Source organism: Bos taurus, chromosome 4 (assembly GCF_002263795.3).
Source record: "Bos taurus isolate L1 Dominette 01449 registration number 42190680 breed Hereford chromosome 4, ARS-UCD2.0, whole genome shotgun sequence".
NCBI classification, from domain to species: Eukaryota; Metazoa; Chordata; class Mammalia; order Artiodactyla; family Bovidae; genus Bos; species Bos taurus.
The window spans coordinates 27,621,307-27,649,086 of NC_037331.1; the positions used below are offsets into that span (position 1 = coordinate 27,621,307).

At 39.0% G+C, this 27,780-nt stretch overlaps 1 protein-coding gene across 7 annotated transcripts in view; it reads left to right on the forward strand.

Annotated features, from left to right (window-relative positions):
- Positions 1 to 27,780, forward strand: part of HDAC9 (histone deacetylase 9) — a 988,950-nt gene that overhangs the window by 936,182 nt on the left and 24,988 nt on the right. For all 7 annotated transcript variants that reach the window (XM_059885810.1, XM_059885813.1, XM_059885811.1 and 4 more), the window contains one exon: positions 746 to 830. In XM_059885810.1, the coding sequence (XP_059741793.1) occupies positions 746 to 830 (85 nt within the window). The remainder of the gene's footprint in view (positions 1 to 745; positions 831 to 27,780) is intronic.

A 27,780-nucleotide genomic window follows, 5' to 3' on the forward strand; every position in this document is an offset into this window, starting at 1 on the left:
TTTAGTCCTGCCAGAACACTCCATAAATTACTTAAAGCTCTTCTTCATTTCTTCAAAACAATGTTTGCTGAGCTTCCCCATGAAAAATCAGTGTTATTCCAGAAGATCAGGATAGATTTGCAAGACAGGAATTTGTCCTGTGCTTCCACGTCGGTATCTGCATAGATGTGAATACAGTGGAAGCCTAATGAAAGTGTACAGTTGTTTTATCTTTGGTAAAATATTTGAAATTTTTCTCTGCTATGTATTCAGTAGCAATTGAACAAGAGCAGCTATGTCTCGTGGCTTTCTACTGTGCCATATCCAAACATATAAGGTAGCTAGATGCAAAAACACTGCGAAAGTATGGGTAATGGACTTCCCACCTTCTGTCTACTTGAGCTTCCCTGAGGTTTTTTCTGCAGGGCCCAGCTGCATTTACACACATGATGGAATTAGTTCTGTGAGGCACTTACAAAAATTACACAAGTAACTCGGATTTTTAAATACGACTAATACACAGACACGTACCTGCTTCAGGGACTTCATAGATTAGTTTTGTGACCAACAGAAAAGCCCCTTGGAATTTAATTATGTTGCTACAAAACAGAAAATAAAACTGGCTACACTTTTGGAACTGATATCAGCAAAATGTTAATTAGCTCTTGGAGCAAGCTTTTTTTAAGGTTGTTTCAGTTTGGTTTGCTTCTGTCAAACTTACAAAGTCATAATGTCCTGCTCATGTTATCATTTGCTGTTCTTACAGCTGGAGCCACTTGCAGAAGATGTTCTCCACCAAACTCCAAATATGAATGCCGTTATTTCTCTACAGAAGATCATTGAAATTCAAAGTATGTCTTCAAATTTTTTTAATATTTCTAATAAGGTACTCATTAAACATATATTCAGAATTGAGGATATGAAAAATATATTTGAGTTTTTCAAATGTAAGGAATATATATGAAGTAATTATGATTTGCAGCTACTATGTACTCATACCTAAATGTGTTATTGCCTCACTTTTTACTGTGGCAGTCTTGCACTGATAACAAAGTTGGAAGATTCTAGATTTAGAACCTTGCTTTTCTCATATTTTCCAAGAGTGTTTGGATTTTCTTCCATTAAGTATTTACACAAAACAATGAAATTAACATAGAAATTGTGATTATATTGTCCAGTGTTAACTGAGGTAAGTTATCTCCTAATGATGTTGGAATTCACCAATAATTTACTGGTTTTAAAGAAAACGTTCATGAGAAAGCCTACTACGAAATCCAACTGAACAAAAAGGGAGAGTTAAGATACTTTTTTTAAACTATCCAGTTCCTTTCACATCAGTGTTAATTTATCAGGAATTTTTCTTTTTAGATGATAACATGCATGAGCTTGCTCACACACATGCGTGTACACATACACACACTGAAAGCAGGCACAAATTAATATAAAAGTTAGTGTGAATGGGAAAACAAAATGGAAAATTAAATGTGAAGGAGGATTGGAAAGTCCTTAGTTTGCCACTGTTTTGTTGATGTTGTTCGGTCATTCAGTCGTGTCCAGCTCTTTGCGACTCCATGGACTGCAAGACTCCAGGCTTCCCTCTCCTTCACCGTATCTTGGAGTTTGCTCAAACTCGGGTCCATTGAGTTGGTGATGCCATTCAACAATCTTGTCCTCTGGTTGTCCCCTTTTCCTCCTGCCTTCAATATCTCCTAGCATCAGGGTCTTTTACAGTGAGTCAACTCTTCATATCAAATGGCCAAAGTATTAGAGTTTCAGCTGCAGCATCAATCCTTTCAATGAATCTTTAGGGTTGATTTCCTTTAGGATTGAGTGGTTGGATCTCCTTGCAGTCCAAGGGACTCGCAAGAGTCTTCTCCAACACCATAGTTCGAAAGCATCAAATCTTCAACTCCTTTGTTGAAGCATTTTTTTAAACACAGGTGGAGAAGCCACCTTCCAGAGACTCTATGACTCTGAGTCTTTGTCTTTGCTTGCTCAGTAGTAATTTGGAGATATGGTTGTGACAGGCCTGTTGTGTAATCCATTCATCTTGTGCTGATTCAGTCTATTCTAACACCTCACTAAGGTCATCAGTAGTAGAAAAGTTATCTACTTTTTACACATAGATTCTTGTTTTCTGAGTATATTTTTTTCTGCCATTATACACACAGATTATTAAAAATCATTGTCCCTGTATATATTATGTTCATATCACTTTCAACTGGCATTCTTAAGTACTTATTACATGTTGATACATAATAACTGGAACACTTATCAAGGCAAAGGACAGAATAGGAACAAGGAAGAATTTTTAATATTAGGAAGTTTGCATTCCAGTGAGTGAGAGGCACCAAAATAGATCATTTTAATAGAAGTCACAGCGTACACTGAGATCATGGACAAGAAACAGACCTTAAGCCCCTTTCAGCCAGAAGGAGAAGTACTGGAAAGTGAGAAAGGCTCAAGGAAGGTTAGAGGAAGACTCCTTGGCAGCAATAGGGCCTGAGCTTAGTCTTAACGTCTGAACAGGATTTTGGCCAGATGAAGAAACAGGGAATGTTCTGAAGGAAATAACAGTTTCACATAGGTATAAAAACTCATGGTTTATATATATCTTTAGAAACTGTGCTGTTGGCTTTTGCACTGGATCTAACTTCCCAGTAATGACTTTGCCCTGCGTGATGTTTTTCCTCTCACCACTGACGTTATTGTATGACTTGTGCAGTCTGCTTTCACCAAACAAACCTGTTTGACTCTTGAAAAGAATTTACTGTACTATCAGAATTTCTGTGTAAGAATTCTGCCCCTGTGGATTCTGAATCTGTGTCTTCTGCTCCAAAATGCATTGCAAATATCCAACCCTGACCACTTCCCCATAAAAATCTCTTTCCTCCTGAACTCACTTGAGTATTCCACCAAGTTCAGTTTAGTTGCTCAGTCGTGTCCGACTCTTTGTGACCCCATGAACCGCAGCATGCCAGGCCTCCCTATCCATCACCAACTGCTGGAGTCCACCCAAACCTATGTCCATTGAGTCGGTGACACATCTGACCATATTATTCTCTGTTGTACCCTTCTCCTCCTGCCCTCAATCTTTCCCAGCATCAGGGTCTTTTCAAATCAGTCAGCTCTTCACATCAGGTGGCTAAAGTATTAGAGTTTCAGCTTCAACATCAGTCCTTTCAATGAACACCCAGGACTGATCTCCTTTAGGATGGACTGGTTGGATCTCCTTTCAGTACAAGGGACTCTCGAGAGTCTTCTCCAACACCACAGTTCAAAAGCATCAGTTGTTTGGCACTCAGCTTTCTTTATAGTCCAACTCTCACATCTATACATGACTACTGGAAAAACCATAGCCTTGACTAGACGGAGACCTTGTTAAATCTGATACTTCTGTAAACTTCTCACACTAACATGGAGATTTTAATGAGTGGTGTTTTTTAAATTTTTCTATTGTTTGAGTTTTCGTGTGTTTTATGGTCTTTCAGTCATGGTTCCTTAATTACATGATAATCACCAGGAAGATGGAACCTATCTTCTCACCCTACTTGTACCTGCAGGCAGGGTTGGTACCAGGGGCGAGGACTGAAGTACAAGGGAATTGGGAGTTGGCAGATTCAAGGAAGAATGACTTGAATAACCCATCAAGGCCCTAGGGAACCAAGGCTTGTATCAAAGAGGGCTTCTGAAGACAGACTCCTCCTTCTGAGTCATGGATTCAGTATGGTATCATGGATGCTGTTATTGGCTACTCAGTAATTATGCATTCCTCATGTCTATTCAGAAAAAGCCTGGTTTTACCCATGAATCCTTGCAACCAGATACCATACAACTCAAGGGAAGATGAACTTATGCCCAGCTCCAGGGCAGCTGTTCTTAGTCTAAGGCTCAACCCACTTATCAGTGATTGGTTAAGAGTGGGTGTGGGCCCCAGTTATGGCCAGAGAGAATCAAGGCTGGCTTCATGGGCTTTAAACAGTGTAGTCATATGGGCCCCATGTTTAGAAGGCTCCTGTCAAGGTTTAATACTGTTACTCTTGCTGCCTTGAAATTTTCACAAACTTTTCAGACAAGGAGCCCACATTTCAGTTTGCACTGTGCCTGAAAATTATGTAGCCTGTCCTGATGAAAATCAAGGTGCTGGTGATGTAAAAAAAAAAAAAAATACACACACACACACACACACACACACATATATTTACCAAAACATGATTTGAGAGTAGCATCATCACCATAAGCAGAACTCCAGTTGTGGCTGAGAAGGCACTGAATGGTGGGTCGAGGTGTTGAAAGAAAAGGTACACACACGAGGATAGTGATCTCTCATTAGTTGGGACACAAGGTGAGAATTTGTACAGAGAAAGCGGCTTGGTCCTGTGGCTTTGACCACTGTGTGGTACATTTTTGTGTGTTTCTTTGAATTGTCTGTATTTGGGGCTACACTTCCAGGCTAAAGAAACAGAAAGGGAACTGTGTAAAGTCTATAATGCAGTAAAAGAAGGTGGTATTTCAGGGGTAACAAACTGAAACAAACTTAGAAAATCAAAATCATGGGTACCTGACTTAGCAAACAATGCTATATTTCCTGAAAAACTATAAAGTTGTACTGTAAGTTTCATTTTTCTCTGTTTTATAACACACTTCCATGTCACATGTTTTATAACACACTATCATGTCACATTCCTACAGAGCTCCAGGCGCTTGATTAGACACCCCATCTTACCTTTGGTGGGGAAGGTTATCAGGACTCATGAAAACTTTGTCGATCCCAGTGCAAAATGAAGATGTGTGAATGATTCCTTGTTAAAAAATATTAATAATTTCCAGAAAATTCCAGCAGAGCATTGAACCAAGAATGAGAGCCCTTCTGACCATGGGGTCCTTTGCAGCTGCCTGGGTTGCCTGTGCAGGAAGCTTGCTTGAAGGTAGCCTTTGTTAAACAGGGCAGCCGCCTCTTCACCTGTCTCTGAGTGTCAAACAGGTGACTCCTGTTAACTTTAAGAGATGTTCGAATTTCCACTCACTTCCTATCCCAGATTCGGAAGATTCTTCTGTGCTGGGGTTTGGGACTACAGTATCGGAAAAGCATGTAAATGCGGAGAAGCAGGCCTTGGAGCATGTGGGAAGCATTCAGGCAAGTTCCTCGATTGCCTTGTCCCAAGGCAGACAGCAAGGTGCTGACAGGCGTTATGTGGTTTTCTCTTTGAGAACTGAGCCCCCCAGCTGAGGGTATGCAGGTGCTGGAGGCTGTGATTAGCGTTGGCCCTTTGCCTGGCCACATGGATGTGAGTATTTTGCAGCGAAGTCATCCCTGTTGCCCTGTCCTTGTTTATACTACTTACTTAGCTGAGAAGAAAAGGCCTTACAAGGCAACAGCAGGGCAACTATTTCTCCTGACAGGTAAAGAACCACCCCTCAACCCCCACTCCCGCCCCTGACGGGTAAGGGTCGGTTTCAGCTTAAGATGGTGGGTGTATACAAAGATCAGCCATCTCTGATGAGAGGGAGGTATGGTCAAGAAGTTTCATGTTTGCACATGCTCTTCACTCAGCTCACCAAGTCTTCTGCCTCATCCCTATTCAGTTTTCAAGACTTAGCGCAAATGTTATGTCTTTGGGATGCCGTCTTGAATCACCATTCATCCCTAGTCTATATTAGGCGTGTTTCCTGGGTGCTTCTCATGGCAGAGATTGTTTTTGCTGATGTTCTTTGTTTTCAATTGCTGTAGCCTCTGCTTTGCAGTGTCTGAAATGTAATAGGTGTTCTGCAAACATTTGTTGAATGAATGAGTCAGCTAATACGTCAGTATTTGCCACACTTTTTTTTTTCCTTAGCCCAGACTGACTTTTTAACTAAGGTTATACTCCTTGGTTAGCTCGAGCAGAGCAAGGGATTAAGAAGTGCAGGCAAAACATCCATGAGAGCCCACTTCTTCACTCTCTTTTACAACCCACAGTGATGAGTCACTTCTAAGCTACAAAGAACATGAATTACTTGTGAGCTAACCATTTCCATTGCTAAGCTTGGAGATGGCAGTTCTAAGAGTTGACTGGCCATCTATAATCACCAACAAGCAATGCCAGGTAAAAGTCAGCCCAGAGAAGGAGAAAGGACTATCATATGTTTATAGCCTTTCCTGAAATCGCAGTCCGTTGAACTCTTACCTTCATCTAAATAATAAGGTGAGAAGCAAGATTCCCAGATATCATGTTTACAGCAGTCCTGGCCCACGATAACACTTTCACTGATGTTGAAAGGAAGAACCATGAAGTGAGTTTTCCATAAAACTAAATTTATATAGTTTGAAAGACTGTAATTTTAAGTTTGAGAAACATATAATGAATGATGTTGATATTGATCTGTGAAACCTCAAAATTTGGAAACCACAAGTATATAGTCATGGTTTCCTTTTATTTATTTAAATATTTGAGAAAGAAGAGTATTCCTTTTAAGTGTCAACCAACTTTGTAGACCTCCTGCATGATCATAGTGGTAATCACAGTATCTTTTGATTTGTGGACCAAGAAAATATATATGTACACAAGGATTTGAGGATTTTTTGAAAATTTTCCTGCAGCCCTCCAGTGGTTTGCAGCTGACAAGTTGAAAATCACTAACATAGGGGATTTAAAAATAATATGAATATCAGTGTAATCCTCACCAGACATGTGACAAAAAGCTAGCCACTTAACTTTCCTGCGGAATTTCCAGAGAAATTACTTGACATGTCACCACACTGCTCTTCTAAGGTGCTGCAATGTGTCCAAAAAATGTCAAATCAGAAGCAGAGTCATAGAAGAATTCTAGGAAGTTTTTCCCTTTTCCCCCACTTTCATCTCTCTCTCACTCTAGGAATTCTTCCCTTGTTTAGTAGATTGGGGTCTTAGAATTCTTTATTATGCCAACCACAGCAAACTGATGACATAGGTCAGAATGAGGAAGGAACATTATTTGCAATGTCACCATATGATCTTGTCAGACTTGTGTATCAGTGGAGAAACAACATCCATGTCTCTTGCACATGAAATTTGTCAGTATGGCTAAATTTATCTGTATTTTTTAAACTCATACACAGAACACACAGCATTATTTAGGGCAATGAGAGTTGCATTTATGGTCTTCTGAATTTATCCAACTTTTGAGACCAACATGAAAAGGGATATGATTTTCCCATTGTAGGACAATATACCATGTAACTGTGTAACTGACTACAAGGTAATTGGTTATCCATATCGTTCAGGCAGCTGCAATGGGCAGAGCACACCCTGTCACCCATTCTAGAAAAATAAAAATGGAATAAAATTTTCTCTGGGAGATCAGAGGCAGGTATAGTTGACACTGTCTCCTTGTCAGAACTCTACTTAATTTATGTTTTTATATGATATTGAGTGAGTCACTTCCTCCTCCTCCTCGTCCTGTCTGTGGTTCTTCTTTCCTTTTCCTTCTTCTCTTCCTCAACACATTCTTTCTCTTCTCCCCCTCTTCCTTAATCTGCTCCTCTTGTATCTATGTCCTCTGTTCAGAAATTACCCTTAAAAGTAACAAATGATTTTGGAAACAAATGGAGGGATATTAATTTTGTTGATTTCATTTTAACTCTATTTCCATTGGAGATAACCCCTGGTAATACAAACACTGTTGGTGTTATATTACAGTGGGTAGTCAGAGAAGGTGCCATCCAATTATCTTGGTGATTAAGATATCTGAATAGTAATTAATGAAAAAAAGACTGTTAAAGGTAAAATTTGCTCTAGAGATGACAGCATCTATTCTTATATGTGAAATACCATTTTCAGCCATCTCCTCCCATTATTTTAGTATGCTCTACCTACCCCCTTCCCAAGGAGAAAAGGTATATATGTAAATCCTTTTACATCAGATGATCCAGGAGAAAATCGGATTGTTTCTAAGTTGAAAGGAATTTGTATACATCTTGTGTTGTGAGGAAATTGTCCAAGATTTTGACCTCCTGGGTCTATGCACACAGATTAAAGGGTTGTTTCCCCAGATTGCAACAAGCACTGCATAAATCATTTCAGAGCCCTCTAGCTTCTTGACTCCACACCCAAAAGCTAACCCACACTCAGTTTTTCTTCTCTCTTTTTGTTCCTTTTTCTTTTGATTTTCTGCCTTTTTTTTTCTTATCTCTCTGTCTTTCCCTCTCTCCTCCATCTCCATCCTGTTGAGACCCAGGGGAGAATAAGAGATATACCCAATGTTGAAAATGGATTTTTAACTCATAAGGATTTGTTGATTTATGTCAAGCAGAGAAGGAGCGTGATAAAACCTACATTTCAAAAGATCACTCTGCCTGCACAGTGAGGGTGAGAGATAGCAGGACTTACTGTCAGATGTAAGCAATTTAATTCAGAAGTGATGTTGGCTTGATATAGTATTTAATAGGCATGGAGAGGATGAATGACTTCTAAGTTTCAGGTTGGACAACAGAGTAGGCAGTGGTTTCACTTCCTGTGGTGGGGAGCAGTGGGGGAAAATGTTCAAAAGCAAAGCTGAATAGTAAGAAAAAGAAACTGCTGATCGGAAGGCTTGAGATTTGGGGGACCCATCTTTAATATCAGTTTTCTTCACAGAGAAGTTATGGAGGGATATTGGATGAAATTATTTACACAATGCAAACCCTGTAAGCTGATAGCAAATGAATTACAATGTGCCAGGCACCATTCTAAGTATTAGGTATCAATGTGTTAATTCATTGAATCTACTTAACAACTCTATGAGATAGTTACTGTTTCATTCCTCTTTTGCAGTCAAGTAAACTGAGGCACATCTAGATAAAATACTTTGCAAGATCACACAGTTACTAAACGGGTAAAAGCAAGCTCATAAATCAAGCATTCTGGCTCCAAAGTCAGTGGTCTTTGCTGTTATATTATTCTAGCTCAGAAAGATACTCATTCCTTTTGCTGTTCTTGTATACACGTTTCCCCATTTCATCCAAACGTGACAGTTTTAGAGGGAACATCAGTTAAACTGGTTTTGGAGTTTTGAACATTCTGGTTAGTTGAGGTTTAGCCAGAGTCAGTTCTAGAAGGGCAGTGCCAAATTGCGAGGAGCCATGGAGCTATGAATCCACTTTGGAGCCCCTTGTAAACTTGCAAATTACATCTAATCACAAAAAAATGCAAGGATTGGCAGAATTTCAAATCCCTGCCCTGTTGAGTTTAAAACCCTGACTGTTGTCAGGTGTGAGCTGCTATTTGTCATAGATTTTTTTGGCTGTAGACAGAGGCCTTGACGCTGCAGCCCTGGGCCAGGCCGACCTTCACTGAAGAAAAGCGGCGTTAGACATTTTCCCACTATTAACCCCGCCAGCCTTGCTTGTCTCAGAGCCAGATCAGACTTGTGCACATGGCTTTTTGAAAGTTGATTTTCAATTTCTTATTAACCATTCTCCTGAAATGTTGAGAGTTGGATTATTGTTTGGTGGAGCACTAATACTAGAATATACCAGAATTAAAAGGAAAACCTGCCATCTGCTTAGAGACTTAACTTGTCTGGAAATTTTTTTTTTTTTTTTAATTCCAACTGCATCTGTAATTATGAGTTTTCTTTCACTCACGTTTCTACTAAGGCAAAACTAATCAAACCAAGAATCTAAATAAAACTATGCATCTTTCTCAGATTGCAAACTCTTTAAGGACAGAAATGCTTTCTGATTATTTTCTCAGCTGTTAGCACCCCGATGCACTTCACACACACCTGTGATACCATTCATTGAGATAGGGTGTGCTTGAAGGTCAAGTTTGGTGAAGACCATTTGTTAGGTATTTACATATATATCACACACAAGCACACACATAGGTTTCATATGACCTCTAGTTCTCATACATCGCTGCAGTGCATAATTAGTTTCCTCTTCTGGTTCATGAATAAATTAAGGCTTAACAAGTTTAGGTCGCTTGTTGAAAGTCTCAACTAGCAGCGCTAAAACCAACATTTGAACCCTGGTCTGGTTATGCTTTCAAAGCCCACTTTCTTTCTGTTAAAGCATATGACCTTCCTCGTCCCACATCATTTCACAGATAAGAACAGAGTTCCACCAGACTTCCTAGTCCCAAGTATCCCAGAATAGACACTAGAATAGACCTGTTCCAAAATGTAATATCTTCTGCATACGTTAAAACAGACCATTTTAATCCATTAACGGGCTTGCTAGAATATAAGGGAATATGAAGGATAAAGAAAACATAAGCTGAAATTTAATAGGGAGGAGTAAACAATTGTTGCTGTTCAATAGCTCAGTAAGCAGTAAGTAACACAAAAAGGGAGAGCGTTCCTGGGGCAAATGATGATGGCCGTGCTATAACTGCACAAAAAAGCCTAAGGTGCGTGTAAGAATCAGTAATATGAATTTGATAGATAGTAAAGAGGTCTTATCTTCCTCCTTGGTTCTGGAGGAAGCAAATGCAATTCCTTTCTGGGGGACAGTATCCTTAATTTAGGCCCTAATTGTATGCAGAGATCAACTTCAACAAAATATGACCTCAGATAAATACATACATGCATATTTAAGTAAATGAATAAAATCAAACACATAAGAACACAAGCCACTAGGGAAAGTCCCCAGAAAAGAGGAACAAAGAACAGTAAACCTTATTTGTGGGGTTAAAATGGAAAAGTGAAAGTGAAGTCGCTCAATCATGTCCGACTCTTTGCGACCCCATAGACTGTAGCCTACCAGGCTCCTCTGTCCATGGGATTTTCCAGGCAGTAGTACCGAGGTGGATTGCCATTTCCTTCTCCAGGGGATCTTCCCAACCCAGGGCTCGCACCCCGGTCTCCCACATTGTAGACAGACGCTTTACCGTCTGAGCCACCAGGGAAGTCCCTTGTTAAAGTGGAGGAGGGGCTCTAATTTTTTTTTTAATCTATTATTATTATTACTTGAAATTAGAGTTAAAATGGAGGAGGGGCTCTAATTTCAAGTAATAATAATAATAGATTAAAAATGCTCATTTCTTTCACGCCTCTATAAAACTCCACTAAAAATTAAGAGGATTTTAAGACATACACTCATAGGGATAAATAATGCAAAAGGAAATAATATGACCCTGGAGGACAGATGGCCATCTGTTACTGTCTGGTTTTTGTTCAGTCACTAAGTCATGTCCGACTCTTTGCGACCCCATGAACTGCAACACGCCAGGCTTCCCTGTCCTTGACTGTCTCCTGGAGTTTGCTCAGATTCACGTCCAGTGAGCCAGTGATGCCATTCAACCATCTCATCCTCTGTTGCTCCCTTCTCCTCTTGCCCTCAATCTTTCTCAGCATCAGGGTCTTTTCCAGTGAGTCAGTACTGTCTTAGTAGACCTGAAAAAATCAAATTGTAAACCAGTACTGCAGGCATGTCTCTTCCAGAGAAGGATACATCAGACCCATAGAATTGTTGACTCACACACATAAAACTTTGTACTTTATTTCACTTATTTTAATTTTTCCTAATTCATTATCCCTTTCCTTTCTTCACTTATGTGCCCAACTTAAAAACAATAACATTTAAATTAATTTGCATATCTACCTTTAATCTGCCTTAAAATCTTACCCTTTGACCTTACCAATCTAAGGAAATCTCAACCCTGAATATAGTCTTCAAGGGACTCTAACATTGGACCTAAATGAACAGGTCTGCTTAAGATCGTCATGAAGCAGCAATTTGACCTCGTGTACATTTCTGATCACCAAACTCAAGTGGCCCATTATGACTCTATTGTGTTTCTCAGGCCAGTTTTCACTACCTCTCTCAAACTACCTTTTCAAGCCTCACTCTCATCAAACCTCCGTCCAGTCCATCTCACCTTTGCCCTCAATCTCAGCAGCAAACTTTTATTCCAATAAAATGCAGCTACCTAACTGCTTTCTTTGAACTGTTCATTCTCATCAACAATTAAACACCTTAAAATCCCTCCTCTTAAAAACAGACGCCAACAACCTCACATCTTACCATCCCATGGCTCTCAAACCCTCCAGGAGCAAATTCTTGAAAAAGGTTTCTTTCAAATTATCTCCATTTTAGCAGCTACAAATCCCTGTCAGAACCACTGTATTCTCTTTGCAGTCTTGTTCTGGTCACCAGTGGCATTTCTACTGCTCACTTTAAAAAGGGATTTTATTAAGCTGTTTATTTTCAAACAAGTTTACAGAAGAGTTCCAAATATAATACAGGATTCTCTTATAAGTTCCCCCTGGCTCCCCCTAAGTTAACATCTTGCACAACAATAGCACTATTACATAAACTAAGAGATTAACAGTCATGTAATACTGTTAACTAAACTATAGACTTTCTTTGGATTCAACCAGTTTTTTCCAATAATTTTCTTAGTCTGTTCCAGGATAATAAACACGTTGCATTTAGTTGCCATGCCTCAGTCTCCTCTCATCTATAACAGTTCCTCAGTCTTCTGTACCATTTTTGGCTTTGACACTTCTGAAGAGTACTGGTCAGTGGTTTTGAAAAATGTCTCTAATTATGGGTTTTTCTAAGGTTTCTTCATAATTAGGTTGAGGATATGCATTTTTGGTAAGATTGCCAGAGCAGTGATGTGATATCATTCTTAATGCATCAGATCTGCAGTGCGTAATGTCAATTTGTTTTATTATTGGCAGAGTTAACCTGGATCATTTGATTAAGGAGATCTTCAGTGTAAAGTTAGAATGTCTTCATTTAGAATTAATAAATATATTGGAAAGATACTTTAAGATTATGCAGATACACTCTTTCTCCTCAAACTTTTGCTCTATAGTTTTAGCAGCCATCAGAGGCTGTCACTTGCAAAACTGATTATTCTGTTCCAGTGCCAATTTTCTATTTCCTTTACTCTGTCTTCATTAATTACTTGGAAATTATCTGTAATGAAGAGCTCTCTTTTCTCTTTCATTTACTAATTTATTCATTATACATTTATATCAGAATGGATCTCAGATATTTATCATATGTGTTATAATCCAGTACCATCATTATTAATTTTTTTTGTTCCAATTGTTCAAGCTCTGGCTATTCACAGATCTTTTAGACTGGCTGCTATGTCCCTTTGACTTGGCTTCAGACAAATACACTCTAACATTCCAGTCTCCCAAAGTCTTTGAATCCCTTCCTTTCATTAAACCAAGCCAGGTTTGACATTTCTAAATCACTTCCTACGGGCCACTTTTTGGTCCATGTTGTAGCCAACCAACCAAAGGAGCCGTTGGAACCCTTCGAAACTCCTCTAGCTGCCACATTAAATGCAGAATCTCTGCTCAGTGAGCCCACCATCCTTACCTAAATGCTTTTCACACTCTGTATTCTTTTCTTGAGCGTGTAATATGGATAAGTTATTTTAACCCTCTTTACTTCAGTTTTCTCAATTGTAAAATAAGGAAAATGAAATTATCTTACAAGGTGGTATTGAAATGATTACATATGGAGCACATTTTCATAGTCATTATCAGTAGGCACTTAGTAAATATTTCTTATCATTTTACTTAGTTATTTTCCTTCCAGACCATAGCTTCATCGTCATCTCTACATGAATGACAAAAACCTAAACCTTCTGCTCACACCTGAGTTCCAGATGTTTCCTAAACTTCTAGCTCAGCAGCATCCCCTTGATGCCACAAAGGCACATCTAGTCAACATGCCCAAAGCCATTGTCACTGTGCTTCCCCCAAGCCTCAGCCTCTTCCAGGTTTATTAGTCTAAGCAGATGGCACCAGTATCCTAGTTTTGCTAGACAGGGATCTAGGGGTTATATTCCTCCTGTTGTTCTTTCCATCTCTGTTCTGTGTCCAATCCATTACCCATCCTGCGTGCTGTCCTTAAACATTTCATTTCTCCAGTTATTTCGACTCCAGTGGCCACCATCCCAAATCGGGTCTTTCTGCTGTACCATTTCTCGATCCTACAAAGTGGTTTACCCACAGCCACTCTTGCTTTCTCCGTTTTTGTTTCTCTTAAGTGATGCAAGAGTGATCTTGTACAAAATAAGGCACATTCATCTCTATACCTCCTTGCTTTAAACCAGAGTTCAGGAAATTCTCTTCTGTACAGGGCTGGACAGTAACTACATAAAGCTTTGTGTTTGAACTGCCTAACTCTTCCATCGTAGCAAGTCATAGCTGATGTGTAATGAGCACGGCTGTGTTTCAGTGAATCTTTATTTATAAAAAAAAAAAAAAGGATGTGGGACCAATTTGGTTTCTGAAAAAGGAAAAATCTGAAGCAAGTAGAATCTGGAATGGGATATTAAAATAACAGACATCAACCAAAACACCAGTTGTAAAGGACACCTAGATTTCTGATTGAGGAGATGCAGGGAGAAATAGTCAACATTTCTGCCACCTGAGGCACAAGTGTGCTGCAGCCACAGCTTCAGACATGCTTTGAAGCCACCAAGTTGTCAGAAGGTGGGGTGGGTGAATGTGGGGAATCAAGGGTTAGGTATGGATAAAATGTGTTCAAGAAATACCAGAATTTAGTACTCAGTTATTATTTCCCAAGAAAGCTGATAAGCAACACATAACTTGCACAAAATGTTTAATATTGATCATTCATCATGGAGACATGTAATATCATGAGTGACATGAACACTGAACACACAGTGTTACTGAATCAGTAGCAGTAAAATGTAGTCATCATTAAAAACAAAACAAAACATGGGACTTCCCTGGCAGTCTAATGGTTAAAACTCCACACTTCTAGTGCAGAGGGTGTAGGTTTGATACCTGGTTGGGGAACTAAAATCCCACTTGCTGCATGGTACCACCAAAAAATAAAAATTAAGTTTTAATGTTTTAGAAATAAGTAGGCCACAGGCAACCAAAGAAAGAATAAAAGATGAATTAGATTGCTGAGAGAAATATCACTAACCTTAGATATGCAAATGACACCACCCTTATGGCAGAAAGTGAAGAAGAACTAAAGAACCTCTTGATGAAAGTGAAAGAGGAGAGTGAAAAAGTTGGCTTAAAGCTCAGCATTCAGAAAACTAAGATCATGGCATCTGGTCCCATCACTTCATGGCAAATAGATGGGGAAACAGTGGGAATAATGGCTGACTTTATTTTTGGTTGACTGACTCCAAATGGCTGACTCCAAAATCACTGCAGGTGGTGATTGCAGCCATAAAATTAAAGGATGCTTACTCCTTGGAAGGAAAGTTATGACCAACCTAGACAGCATATTAAAAAGCAGACACATTACTTTGTCAACAAAGGTCCATCTAGTCAAGGCTATGGTTTTTCCGGTAGCCATGTATGGATATGAGAGGTGGACTATAAAGAAAGCTGAGCATCGAAGAATTGATGCTTTTCAATTGTGGTGTTGGAGAAGACTCTTGAAAGTCTCTTGGACTGCAAGGAGATCCAAATAGTCCATCCTAAAGGAGATCAGTTCTGGGTGTTCATTGGAAGGACTGATGTTGAAGCTGAGACTCCAGTACTTTAGCCACCTGATGCAAAGAGCTGACTGATTTGAAAAGACCCTGATTCTGGGAAAGATTGAGGGCGGGAGGAGAAGGGGACGACAGAGGATGAGATGGCTGGATGGCATCACCAACTCAGTGGACATGAGTTTCGGTGAACTTCGGGAGCTGGCGATGGATAGGGAGGCCTGGAATGCTGCGGTTCATCGGGTTGCAAAGAGTCAAACACGACTGAGTGACTGAACTGAAGGCCACAGGGAAAAATTTAACAAGTGCAGTTGCAGAAGGTGCGTTTAACCATTACTCATGAAGAATGAATTTTTATTTAGATAAAATGACTGTGCTTTTAGTGTTTAATGTAGTTTTTTAATGAGTTTCCAATTTGAAGTTGTTTGTTTTTTTTTTTCAAGCTCCAAAGTGAGATAATATTTATTTGTTGATGTGGCTAGAAGAATATCTTGGTTGAAGATGCAGTGTCCTTAGCATACTTTAAGCAAAAAAAAAATTAGTTAATTTTAATAATGGTTTGATAGTTTTCATTTAGTTCATGGAATTAAAGTTTTTGGAGATAAATCTACCAAAAATAAAACTTAGGACTTTAATATAGGTGCTATTATAAATTACAGTGAAAATCTAACACTGACAATACAATCTTTGATTTCCTATTAATACACACATTTACATTTTGCTAGAGCATAGCTTACTTTTAAAGAACAGAAATGCATTTTAGCATTGATTACATAGTACCAAATTCCCTAAATTTTATTAAAAACTTAATAATAATATATAAAAATGTATTGATAGTCTTATCAGTGAAAGATTATGGTATTTTTCTCAAAATTTAAAATAACTCTATGTAAACACAGGGTGAAATGCAATTAAATGAAATACAAAGATTTTAAAATACAACTGATATTGATGATAAAGAAACATTTTCAGCATACCAGTACAAAACTTCTCTCTTTGTTGCCCATTATCAATCATGCTTTAGAAATGTTTGAGAGGACTATTCTATAATAACATTGAACATTTTATAAGTGCACTTTCTGAATTTTGATTACATTTTTCTTATCAGAATTCACTAGTCAAAATATTCAATAAATGGACCTCTAACCCCGCAGATGAAATAACTACATATGTAGGAATTGCCTGTTGATCAGAAATAAAAGGAAACTAAGAAAAAATATACAAATACTTTTTAAAATTTTATTTTACGGGTGTATAGTTTATTTACAGTGTTGTGTTAATTTCTGCTGTGTACAGCAAAGTGACTCAGTTATACATACACTTTTTTCATATTCTTTTCCATTATGGTTTATCACAGGATATTGAATAGGGTTCCCTGTTCTATGCAGTAGGACCTTGTAGCTTATGCATTCTATATGTAATAGTTTGCACCTGCTAATCCCAAACTCCTAATGCATTTCTCTCTAACCACCCCCGCCCCTGACAACCAGAAGTCTTTTAGATTATATCTGAGTTTGTTTCTGTTTTGTAGATAAGTTCAATTGTGTCATATTTAGATTCCACATGTCAGTGATACATGGTATTTGTCTTTCTCTTTCTGACTTAACCTCAAGTAGTATTATAATCTCTAGGTCCGTCCATGTTCCGGCAGGTGAAATTATTTCATTCTTTTGTATGGCTCTGTAGTATTCTGTTATATGCATGTGCCACATCTTTATCCAGTCACCTATCAATGGGCACTTAGGTTGTTTCCATGTTTTGGCTATTGTGAATAGCACTGCTATGAACATAGGGGTGCGTGTTTCTTTTTTAATTATAGCTTTGTCAGGATGTATGGCGAGGAGTGGGATTGCTGGGTCATATGGCCAGTCTAGTGTTTTGAGGAACCTTCATACTATTTTCCATAGCGGCTGCACCGATTTGCATACCCACCAACGATGTAGAAACAGTGTGGAAGGCTGTTTGGGGGCACTGAACAGCAGACAATGAAGGCCTGTGATCCTAGCAGGAAACAAGGAAAGAGACAGAAAATTATTCCAATTGCGTGGACTTACTAATAAGTGGCAAGTTCCAGGTGGAGCATAGGGAGAGAGACTTCAAATAGTAAGTCTAGCAGTTTTTCTGAGTTGAAGATAAAGTGGTCAGAGTTTGGGGAAATTGAAGTGACTGGAATTTTTGAACCAGAATATTTGGGATCAATTTGCAACACAAAGAAAGAGCTCTGTGTATCTATAAGTTTCCTTAAGCAGTTGTCTTATTTAGCTTTCCATACATGAGGTGAAACTCCACAAGGTTGGGGAACTAACCAGTGGAAAACTGTAGGTTAAACAATTCAAGGACTTCAAACAGAACTGGGAATAGTTTTCATTCCCACTATCTAGTGTAGAACAATCTTGTAATATACAAGGCATCATGTAGAGATATCAAATGATCTCATCTTAGTTACAGGGCTAAACTAATTTTATACTAAAGCCTGCCCTGGAATTGGTCTAACAGAGTACAAGTACCCTCAAAAAGTTCATACTGATTTCAAGTCATTTAACTGCATGCTCAAACAAAGCCCAGTGCTTTCAAAGAACACAACAAAATTCAACTAAAAATGTTCAAATTAACATCAAGCATCTAAATGAAAATTACCAGCCCAACAATGAAGTAGGAAAATATGACCTAGAACCAGAAGACAAATCAGTTAATAGAAACTGACTCAGTAATGCAAAGTATGATGAAATTAGCAGATGAGAATGTTACTTCCAATGTAAAGAGGAAAGTACAAACAGTGCAGAGAAAACCAAAAAACGCAAAAAAAAAAAGTTTTAGAGACAACTTTTTTTTAATTTGAAATTTAAAAATTCTGCAACCTAGAAGGATTATTGGTAGATTATATATTATAGAAGACAAAAAAAGCGGGGGGCAGGGGGCGGAGGTGGGGGTTGGAAACAGTGAAGTTGAAGAACAGAAAGTATCCAAAGTGAAGAATAGAGAGAAAAATACTGAAAAAGTATATTAGTGGTATATGGAACAGTATGACTCATTTTAATATACCTATAATTGGAGTCCCGCAAAAGGCAGCATTGGGGAAAATATTTGAAGAAATAATGGCAAAATATTTCATAAATCTGCTGAAAATTACACATCCACAAATCCAAGAAATTTGATCAGTCACTGGCAGAATAAATATGAATAAAATCACACTGAGGAACATCAAAGAGACCAGACAAAAGAAAAGCATATACTTACATTTAAAGAAACCAAGACAAAGATGATAAAGAAATTTTGGTGGTTGGGGAGCAGGCTATGCAGCAAGAGATCTTAGTTCCCCAACCAGGGATCGAACCCATGCCCCCTGCAGTGTAAGCAGGAGTCCTAACCACTGGGCCACCAGGGGATTCCAATGAAGAAATCTTTGACTCTCAAAAATATTATGTTAAAGTGAAAGACGTTAAAAGACTACATAGTATATGGTTCCATTTGTATGAAATTTTAGAAAAGGCAGTAGAATAATGGCAGAGTTTTAGTGACTGTTAGGGACCAAGAAGAAAATAAGAACTCCAAAAAGCCAAAAAAGAACTTTTTGGGTTGAAGAGAATATTATATGCTTTAATTGTTATAGTGGTTATCGGACTGCATGCATCTACCAGAATGCATCATAACCTGCCTTTAAAGCTGGTAAGTTTGATTGACTATATAAAACTATACCTCAATGAAGCTGATAAGAAATAGTCATGAAATGAAGCAAAAATATAATCTTTGGAACTTTTAAAGAATTACAATTACAAGAAACATTGTTTGCAAAAGGAAAACATTTAAATTGATCCCTAAAAAAGCAAAGGAATCAATGAACATACTAAAGAATAAGCACTCAAATCATGTACAAGATTTGATTTTGAAAATCTGTAACTAGGTTTTCAAAGATGTATATTTGTTGATAGAATCATTGATATAATTATTCTTAGTGGGATAAATTTATTTTCTGTCCTGTAATGTAATGAAATTTGACAAGTCAAATGATTTTGCAGTACCTAAATTTGGTGAATAAAATTTGAAGTTACAAGCGGAGAAAACTTTTTTGATAAGTTTGGCTTACATAAAATATTTGCCAAAGGTACTCAGAAAGGAGGAAAAGGACAGTCGTCATGAAAATATTTGGTATGAAGTACGTCAGTATTTTAAAAATTGGAAGTGAAAATATTCCACATTTAGCAGATACTGCTCTGAGCTTGACAGATAGCACTGCACTTGTAGAGATAGTATTTGTCTACCAGAAATATTCATCTCTCAAGAAAAGTAAAGATGCCACCATTTAAAATTCTTTGTAATAGTCTCCTTTGAAGAAAATTTCAGGCAATTTTATGAATCTAAAACATTTAGACCATGTTGAAACAAAAAACACCACTGATACTGTATCAGTAAGATATATGACCACAAAACTGATTGACATATGTGAACATTTACTAAAAGTCATAATTTGATTTGTTGTTTTCTAATGTTTAATGTTTTAAGAGTTGGTTGAATGCTTTGGCATATATGAATTGTGCTATTTTTATTTTTTAGAATAAATAACAGATAGCTAGTTGTGAAAGTAATTTTTGAATAGTACTTTTTTTATAGGCCCACAGATTAAAGATAAATTTGTTGACTAATAAGTATTTCTGCAACATATAATTTTTATTTTTAGCCCCATTTTAAATCTCAAAATTGCCCCAACATGGATGAAGAATTACCTGATCATTCTATTTATACACCAACTTCCAATATATCTCTGTTTTTGCATATATACAGTGCATTGGATCCCAGAAAAATCCATTTAGCTTAAAAAAATATATCTTCCTGAACCTGAAAGAGATCACAGTGTGGAACTCCTGGGCTGCCAGTGGGAACATTTACTCTTCTCTGAGGATTTAGTATTCTAAAACGGGAGCAAAGTTATCAGACGTGTTTTATAAGGACTCTTATAGCAGTGTGGGTGATAAATTGAATGAGAATAGACAGGAAGAATACAGAAATGAATTTCAAAAGCGTTAGCAATCTCTGAGCTCTGGAGAATCCCTGAACCTAGCCCATTGTAAATTCTAAAGGAAATCAACCCTGAACATTCATTGAAAGGACTGATGCTGAAGCTGAAGCTCCAATACTTTGGCCACCTGATGGGAAAGGGTGACACACTGGAAAAAACCCTCATGCTGGGAAAGATTGAAGGCAAAAGGAGAAGAGGGTGGCAGAAGAGGAGATGGTTAGATAGCACCACTGACTCAATGGACATGAATTTGAGCAAACTCCAGGAGGTAGTGAAGGACAGGGAAGCCTGGTGTGCTGCACACCGTGGGGTCACAGACAGTGGGACACGACTTAGCGACTGAACAACAACAACAATAGGCCCCTTGTAAGTTTCAGGTGTTAATCTCTAAGGTTGAAGGAGCTGGAAGAACTTTATGTCAGTGCCAGCTTCTTTTCCTATGGTAACATGGTATGTAATGACAAAAGAGGTCATCACTTAAGTGGCAAGAACATATTGGAGAAGTGAGTCTGAGGCTCCCAGTGGTGATGGAAGGGTGAGATTGTGTTATCAAGAGGTTTTCAGAATCTCACAAGGCTTTGGTTGGGAAAACATCTGGTGGATGTGTTATTTCTAACACCGACCACAGACCTTCATGTGTCAACAAGTACCTATTTTTCCAAATTGATCATTATCAAAAGTCTGGTTTATGCAGAAGTCTGATAACACAGCCCCTGCCCGAAGTCCTCTCATGGCTCCTGTCTGACCCACTGGGTCCCCCGCCTCTAATTCTTGACTGTCTGCATTCTGTTATCTAGTTTTTACCTTTTAGATTCATTCTTTGATTTACCTTTTACCAAATAATGAGACCAAATAACTACCCCCTCAAGAAGTGCTGAACAGTGGGAAGATTAACAGAGTAGGAAAAATGAGTAAGGATAGAATATATGATCAAAAAGGGATTGTCTATGTCAAGTTTTAATGGAAAGCCTCTCTCTTTTGCCAGTTTTATTTCCTTAGGAGAACAACACACTGGTGGCTGGTTACTAATATTCTACTTTATGAACAGCAGCTCTTGGAAAAGCAGTAAATCTTGCTTCATTTCTCTTACGTGCTAATGGGGCTGTTATTCCCATGCCAACAGATAGGACTTTTCTAGCACATGTGTTTCTGTAGGGAAAAACAAAAAAACTACACATCACGTGAAAATATAACCCATAAGTTGTGTGGTTTGAATTGACTACGTATTGCACAGTCTTCCTATACATACCTCCATTTTAATTATTCTTCTTTATAAAGAGATAGTCATATATAGACCAGATCAGATCAGGTCAGTCGCTTAGTCGTGTCAGACTCTGTGCGACCCCATGAATCGCAGCATGCCAGGCCTCCCTGACAATCACCAACTCCTGGAGTTCACTGAGATTCACGTCCATCGAGTCAGTGATGCCGTCCAGCCATCTCATCCTCTGTCGTCCCCTTCTCCTCTTGCCCCCAATCCCTCCCAGCATCAGAGTCTTTTCCAATGAGTCAACTCTTCGCATGAGGTGGCCAAAGTACTGGAGTTTCAGCTTTAGCATCATTCCTTCCAAAGAAATCCCAGGGCTGATCTTCAGAATGGACTGGTTGGATCTTCTTGCAGTCCAAGGGACTCTCAAGAGTCTTCTCCAACACCACAGTTCAAATGCATCAATTCGTTGGCGCTCAGCCTTCTTCACAGTCCAACTCTCACATCCATACATGACCACAGGAAAAACCATAGCCTTGACTAGACGAACCTTTGTTGGCAAAGTAATGTCTCTGCCTTTCAATATGCTATCTAGGTTGGTCATAACTTTCCTTCCAAGGAGTAAGCGTCTTTTAATTTCATGGCTGCAGTCACCATCTGCAGTGATTTTGGAGCCCAGAAAAATAAAGTCTGACACTGTTTCCACTGTTTCCCCATCTATTTCCCATGAAGTGATGGGACCAGATGCCATGATCTTCATTTTCTGAATGTTGAGCTTTAAGCCAACTTTTTCACTCTCCTCTTTCACTTTCATCAAGAGGCTTTTGAGTTCCTCTTCACTTTCTGCCATAAGGGTGGTGTTATCTGCATATCTGAGGTTATTGATATTTCTCCCGGCAGTCTTGATTCAAGCTTGTGTTTCTTCCAATCCAGAGTTTCTCACGATGGACTCTGCATATAAGTTAAATAAGCAGGGTGACAATATACAGCCTTGATGTACTCCTTTTCCTATTTGGACCAGTCTGTTGTTCCATGTCCAGTTCTAACTGTTGCTTCCTGACCTGCATACAAATTTCTCAAGAGGCAGATCAGGTGGTCTGGTATTCCCATCTCTTTCAGAATTTTCCACAGTTTATTGTGATCCACACAGTCAAAGGTTTTGGCATAGTCAATAAAGCAGAAATAGATGTTTTTCTGGAACTCTCTTGCTTTTTCCATGATCCAGCGGATGTTGGCAATTTGATCTCTGGTTCCTCTGCCTTTTCTAAAACCAGCTTGAACATCAGGAAGCTCACGGTTCACATATTGCTGAAGCCTGGCTTGGAGAATTTCGAGCATTACTTTACTAGTGTGTGAGATGAGTGCAATTGTGCAGTGGTTTGAGCTTTGTTTGTCATTGCCTTTCTTTGGGATTGGAATGAAAATTGACCTTTTCCAGTCTTGTGGCCACTGCTGTTTTCCAAATTTGCTGGCATATTGAGTACAGCGCTTTCACAGCATCATCTTTCAGGATTTGGAATAGCTCAACTGGAATTCCATCACCTCCACTAGCTTTGCTTGTAGTGATGTTTTCTAAGGCCCATTTTTTAAAGATCTTTTTTGTACAGTTCTTCCGTGTATTCTTGCCATCTCTTCTTAATATCTTCTGCCTCTGTTAGGTCCATACCATTTCTGTCCTTTATCGACATTATTAATGTAGAATATTTCCCTTGTTTTTATAGGCATTGCTAAAGGCTATATTTAATTTAAAGTCTGGGATTATTTCTGAGTGAAGAATTTTATACATTTGGATAAAAGCCAAGCTTTGAATGTTTAATCTTAACTTAGCAGGATATTTAATACACAATAAATTTTATTGCAAAGGTCTCAGCTATTTAAGATCTGACTCAGTACTCACATACATAAAGACTAAACTTTGAAGGATCATTGTCATTTCTACTGAATGATTTTATTAAAATTGCACTTCTGTCCTGATTGTGTTTGGGGAATAAAGATGTTTCTTACTGAGGGAAAAATACAATGCTTGAAAATTAAAACTCTGGGTTATTCTGATGTGCCATATTGTCTAAAACAATTTGCTGACCTCTTCAGGGGTTCACAGCCTCACAGAAATGTGAGGTTTTCTGCTGTAACAAATTTATCCTGATAATATCCAAGAGTGATACGTAACATGAAATCAGAAGAATCACAATCATTTATAATTAGAGCTGCTGCTGCTAAGTCGCTTCAGTCGTGTCTGACTCTGTGCCACCCCATAGACAGCAGCCCACCAGGCTCCCCTGTCCCTGGGATTCTCCAGGCAAGAACACTGGAGTGGGTTGCCATTTCCTTCTCCAATGCATGAAAGTGAAAAGTGAAAGTGAAGTCGCTCAGTCATGTCCAACTCTTCGCGACCCCATGGACTGCAGCCCACCAGGCTGCTCCACCCATGGGATTTTCCAGGCAAAGGTACTGGAGTGGGGTGCCATCGCCTTCTCCAATAATTAGAGCAGGAAGAGATCTTTCACATCATCAGTCCCACCACTATCATTTTATGAATGTGGACATTGTTCCCAGATGACTTCTTTGGGCTAGTATGGGGTCCTCAATCTATAAATCCTGACTTTCAGAGTTCCCTTTAGAGCCCAAAATAATCAAGAGAAAAATTTCACACAATTAGCTTAGTCAAAAGACCTTCCAGTGACACCAGGCAACTCTTGGTGGTAATTGCATGAAACAGGCCTCTGATTCTCTTCTCAGTTTGGTACCTGGTTTGAAGAAAGCTACCCACATGGACCGTGGGAACTCTAGCAATACAGTTCTGTGACAGACAACCCTAAAGGCCTCAGAAACTTGCAGTAGGCTCCACAGGCTCAAGGCGGACTGTGCCTGACAGTGCCTTCAGCAAAGTGGTAGGAAACACATGACTTTAAAAAGGGATCTCTTCTGTGAGCACTTGTCTCCAGTTTCAAGACAGCTTCATCAGTGAAGTGACCAGGCGTTTTCAGTAGACTGAGAAATGAAGGTAATGAGAAATGACTAGTCTGTACATGGTTGTCTCACAAGGTGTGAAAAACCCATGCCATAAAGTCAGAGAAAGGTAGATCAACTGAGTCACATATCTGAGGAAGAAAGGTAATTGTTATTACCAAAGATCATTTCTTTGATATAATATATAAAACTGTTTTGCCATGTACATAATTCTTTTCAGATTTCATATACTGAGTCTATTTGTATATTTTTATGGGTGGTGTGGATGTGACTGGTGATAGAAGCAAGGACCGATGCTATAAAGAGCAATATTGCATAGGAACCTGGAATGTCAGGTCCATGAATCAAGGCAAATTGGAAGTGGTCAAACAAGAGATGGCAAGAGTGAACGTCAACATTCAAGGAATGAGCAAACTAAAATGGACTGGAATGGGTGAATTTAACTCAGATGACCATTATATCTACTACTGTGGGCAGGAATCCCTTAGAAGAAATGGCTGCTACTGCACACAGTCGTGTCCAACTCTGTGCGACCCCATAGACGGCAGCCCACCAGGCTCTGCTGTCCCTGGGATTCTCCAGGCAAGAGCACTGGAGTGGGTTGCCATTTCCTTCTCCAATGCATGAAAGTGAAAAGTGAAAGTGAAGTCGCTCAGTCGTGTCTGACTCTTAGCAACCCCATGGACTGCAGCCTGCCAGGCTCCTCTATCCATGGGATTTTCAGGCAAGAGTACTGGAGTGGGGTGCCAGAAGAAATGGGAGTAGCCATCATATTCAACAAAAGAGTCTGAAATGCAGTACTTGGATGCAATCTCAAAAACAACAGAATGATATCTGTTCATTTGCAAGGCAAACCATTCAATATCACGGTGATCCAAGCCTATGCCCCAGCCAGTAATGCTGAAGAAGCTGAAGTTGAATGCTTCTATGAAGACCTATAAGAACTTTTAGAACTAACACTCAGAAAAGATGTCCTTTTCATTATAGGGGACTGGAATACAAAAGTAGGAAGTCAAGAAATACCTGGAGTAACAGGCAAATGTGGCCTTGGAGTACAGAATGAAGCAGGGCAAAGGCTAATAGAGTTTTGCCAAGAGAACGCACTGGTCATAGCAAACACCCTCTTCCAACAACACAAGAGAAGACTCTACACATGGACATCACCAGATGGTCAATACCTGAATCAGATTGATTATATTCTTTGCAGTCAAAGATGGAGAAGCTCTATAGAGTCAGCAAAAACAAGACTGGGAGCTAACTATGGCTCAGATCATGAACTCCTTATTGCCAAATTCAGACTTAAATTGAAGAAAGTAGGGAAAACCACTAGGCCATTCAGGTATGACCTAAATCAAAACCTGTATGATTATACAGTGGAAGTGAGAAATAGATTTAAGGGACTAGATCTGATAGACAGAGTGCCTGATGAACTATGGACAGAGGTTCGTGACATTGTACAGGAAACAGGGATCAAGACCATCCCCATGGAAAAGAAATGCAAAAAAGCAAAATGGCTTCTGAGAAGGCCTTACAAATAGCTGTGAAAAGAAGAGAAGTGAAAAGCAAAGGAGAAAAGAAAAGATATTCCCATCGAATGCAGAGTTCCAAAGAATAGCAAAGAGAGATTAAAAAAAAAAAAAAAAGGCTTCCTCAGCAATCAATGCAAAGAAATAGAGGAAACAACAGAATGGGAAAGACTAGAGATCACTTCAAGAAAATTAGAGATACCAAGGGAACATTTCATGCAAAGATGGGCTCGATAAAGGACAGAAATGGTATGGACCTAACAGAAGCAGAAGATATTAAGAAGAGGTAGCAAGAATACACAGAACTATACCAAAAAGACCTTCGTGATCTAGATAACCACAATGGTGTGATCACTGACCTAGAGCCAGACATCCTGGAATGTGAAGTCAAGTGGGCCTTAGAAAGCATCAATACAAGCAAAGCTAGTGGAGGTGATGGAATTCCAGTTGAGCTATTCCAAATCCTGAAAGATGATGCTGTGAAAGTTCTACACTCAATATGCCAGCAAATTTGGAAAACTCAGCAGTGGCCACAGGACTGGAAAAGGTCAGTTTTCATTCCAATCCCAAAGAAAGGCAATGACAAAGAATGCTCAAACCACCGCACAACTGCACTCCTCTCACATGCTAGTAAAGTAATGCTCAAAATTCTCCAAGCCAGGCTTCAGCAATACGTGAACTGTGAACTTCCTGATGTTCAAGCTGGTTTTAGGAAAGACAGAGGAACCAGAGATCAAATTGCCAACATCCACTGGATCATGGAAAAAGCAAGAGAGTTCCAGAAAAACATCTATTTCTGCTTTATTGATTATGCCAAAGCCTTTGACTGTGTGGATCACAATAAACTGGAAAATTCTGAAAGAGCTAGGAATAATAGACCACCTGACCTGCCTCTTGAGAAACATATATACAGGTCAGGAAGCAACAGTTAGAACTGGACATGGAACAACAGACTGGTTCCAAATAGGAAAAGGAGTACATCAAGGCTGTATATTGTCACCCTGCTTATTTAACTTATATGCAGAGTCCATCATGAGAAACGCTGGGCTGGAAGAAGCACAATCTGGAATCAAGATTGGTGGGAGAAATATCAATAACCTCAGATATGCAGATGACACCACCCTTATGGCAGAAAGTGAAGAGGAACTCAAAAGCCTCTTGATGAAAGTGAAAGAGGAGAGTGAAAAAGTTGGCTTAAAGCTCAACATTCAGAAAATGAAGATCATGGCATCTGGTCCCATCACTTCATGGCAAATAGATGGGGAAACAGTGGAAACAGTGTCAGACTTTATTTTTCTGGGCTCCAAAATCACTGCAGATGGTGACTGCAGCCATGAAATTAAAAGACGCTTACTCCTTGGAAGGAAAGTTATGACCAACCTAGATAGCATATGCAAAAGCAGACACATTACTTACCAACAAGGTCCATCTAGTCAAGGCTATGGTTTTTCCAGTGGTCACATAGGGATGTGAGAGTTGGCCTGTGAAGAAAGCTGAGTAGTGAAGAATAGATGCGTTTGAACTGTGGTGTTAGAGAAGACTCTTGGGGGTCCCTTCGACTGCAAGGAGATCCAACCAGTCCATCCTAAAGGAAACCAGTCCTGGGTGTTCATTTGAAGGACTGATGCTGAGGCTGAAACTCCAATACTTTGGCCACCTCATGCGAAGAGTTGACTCATTGGAAAAGACTCTGAT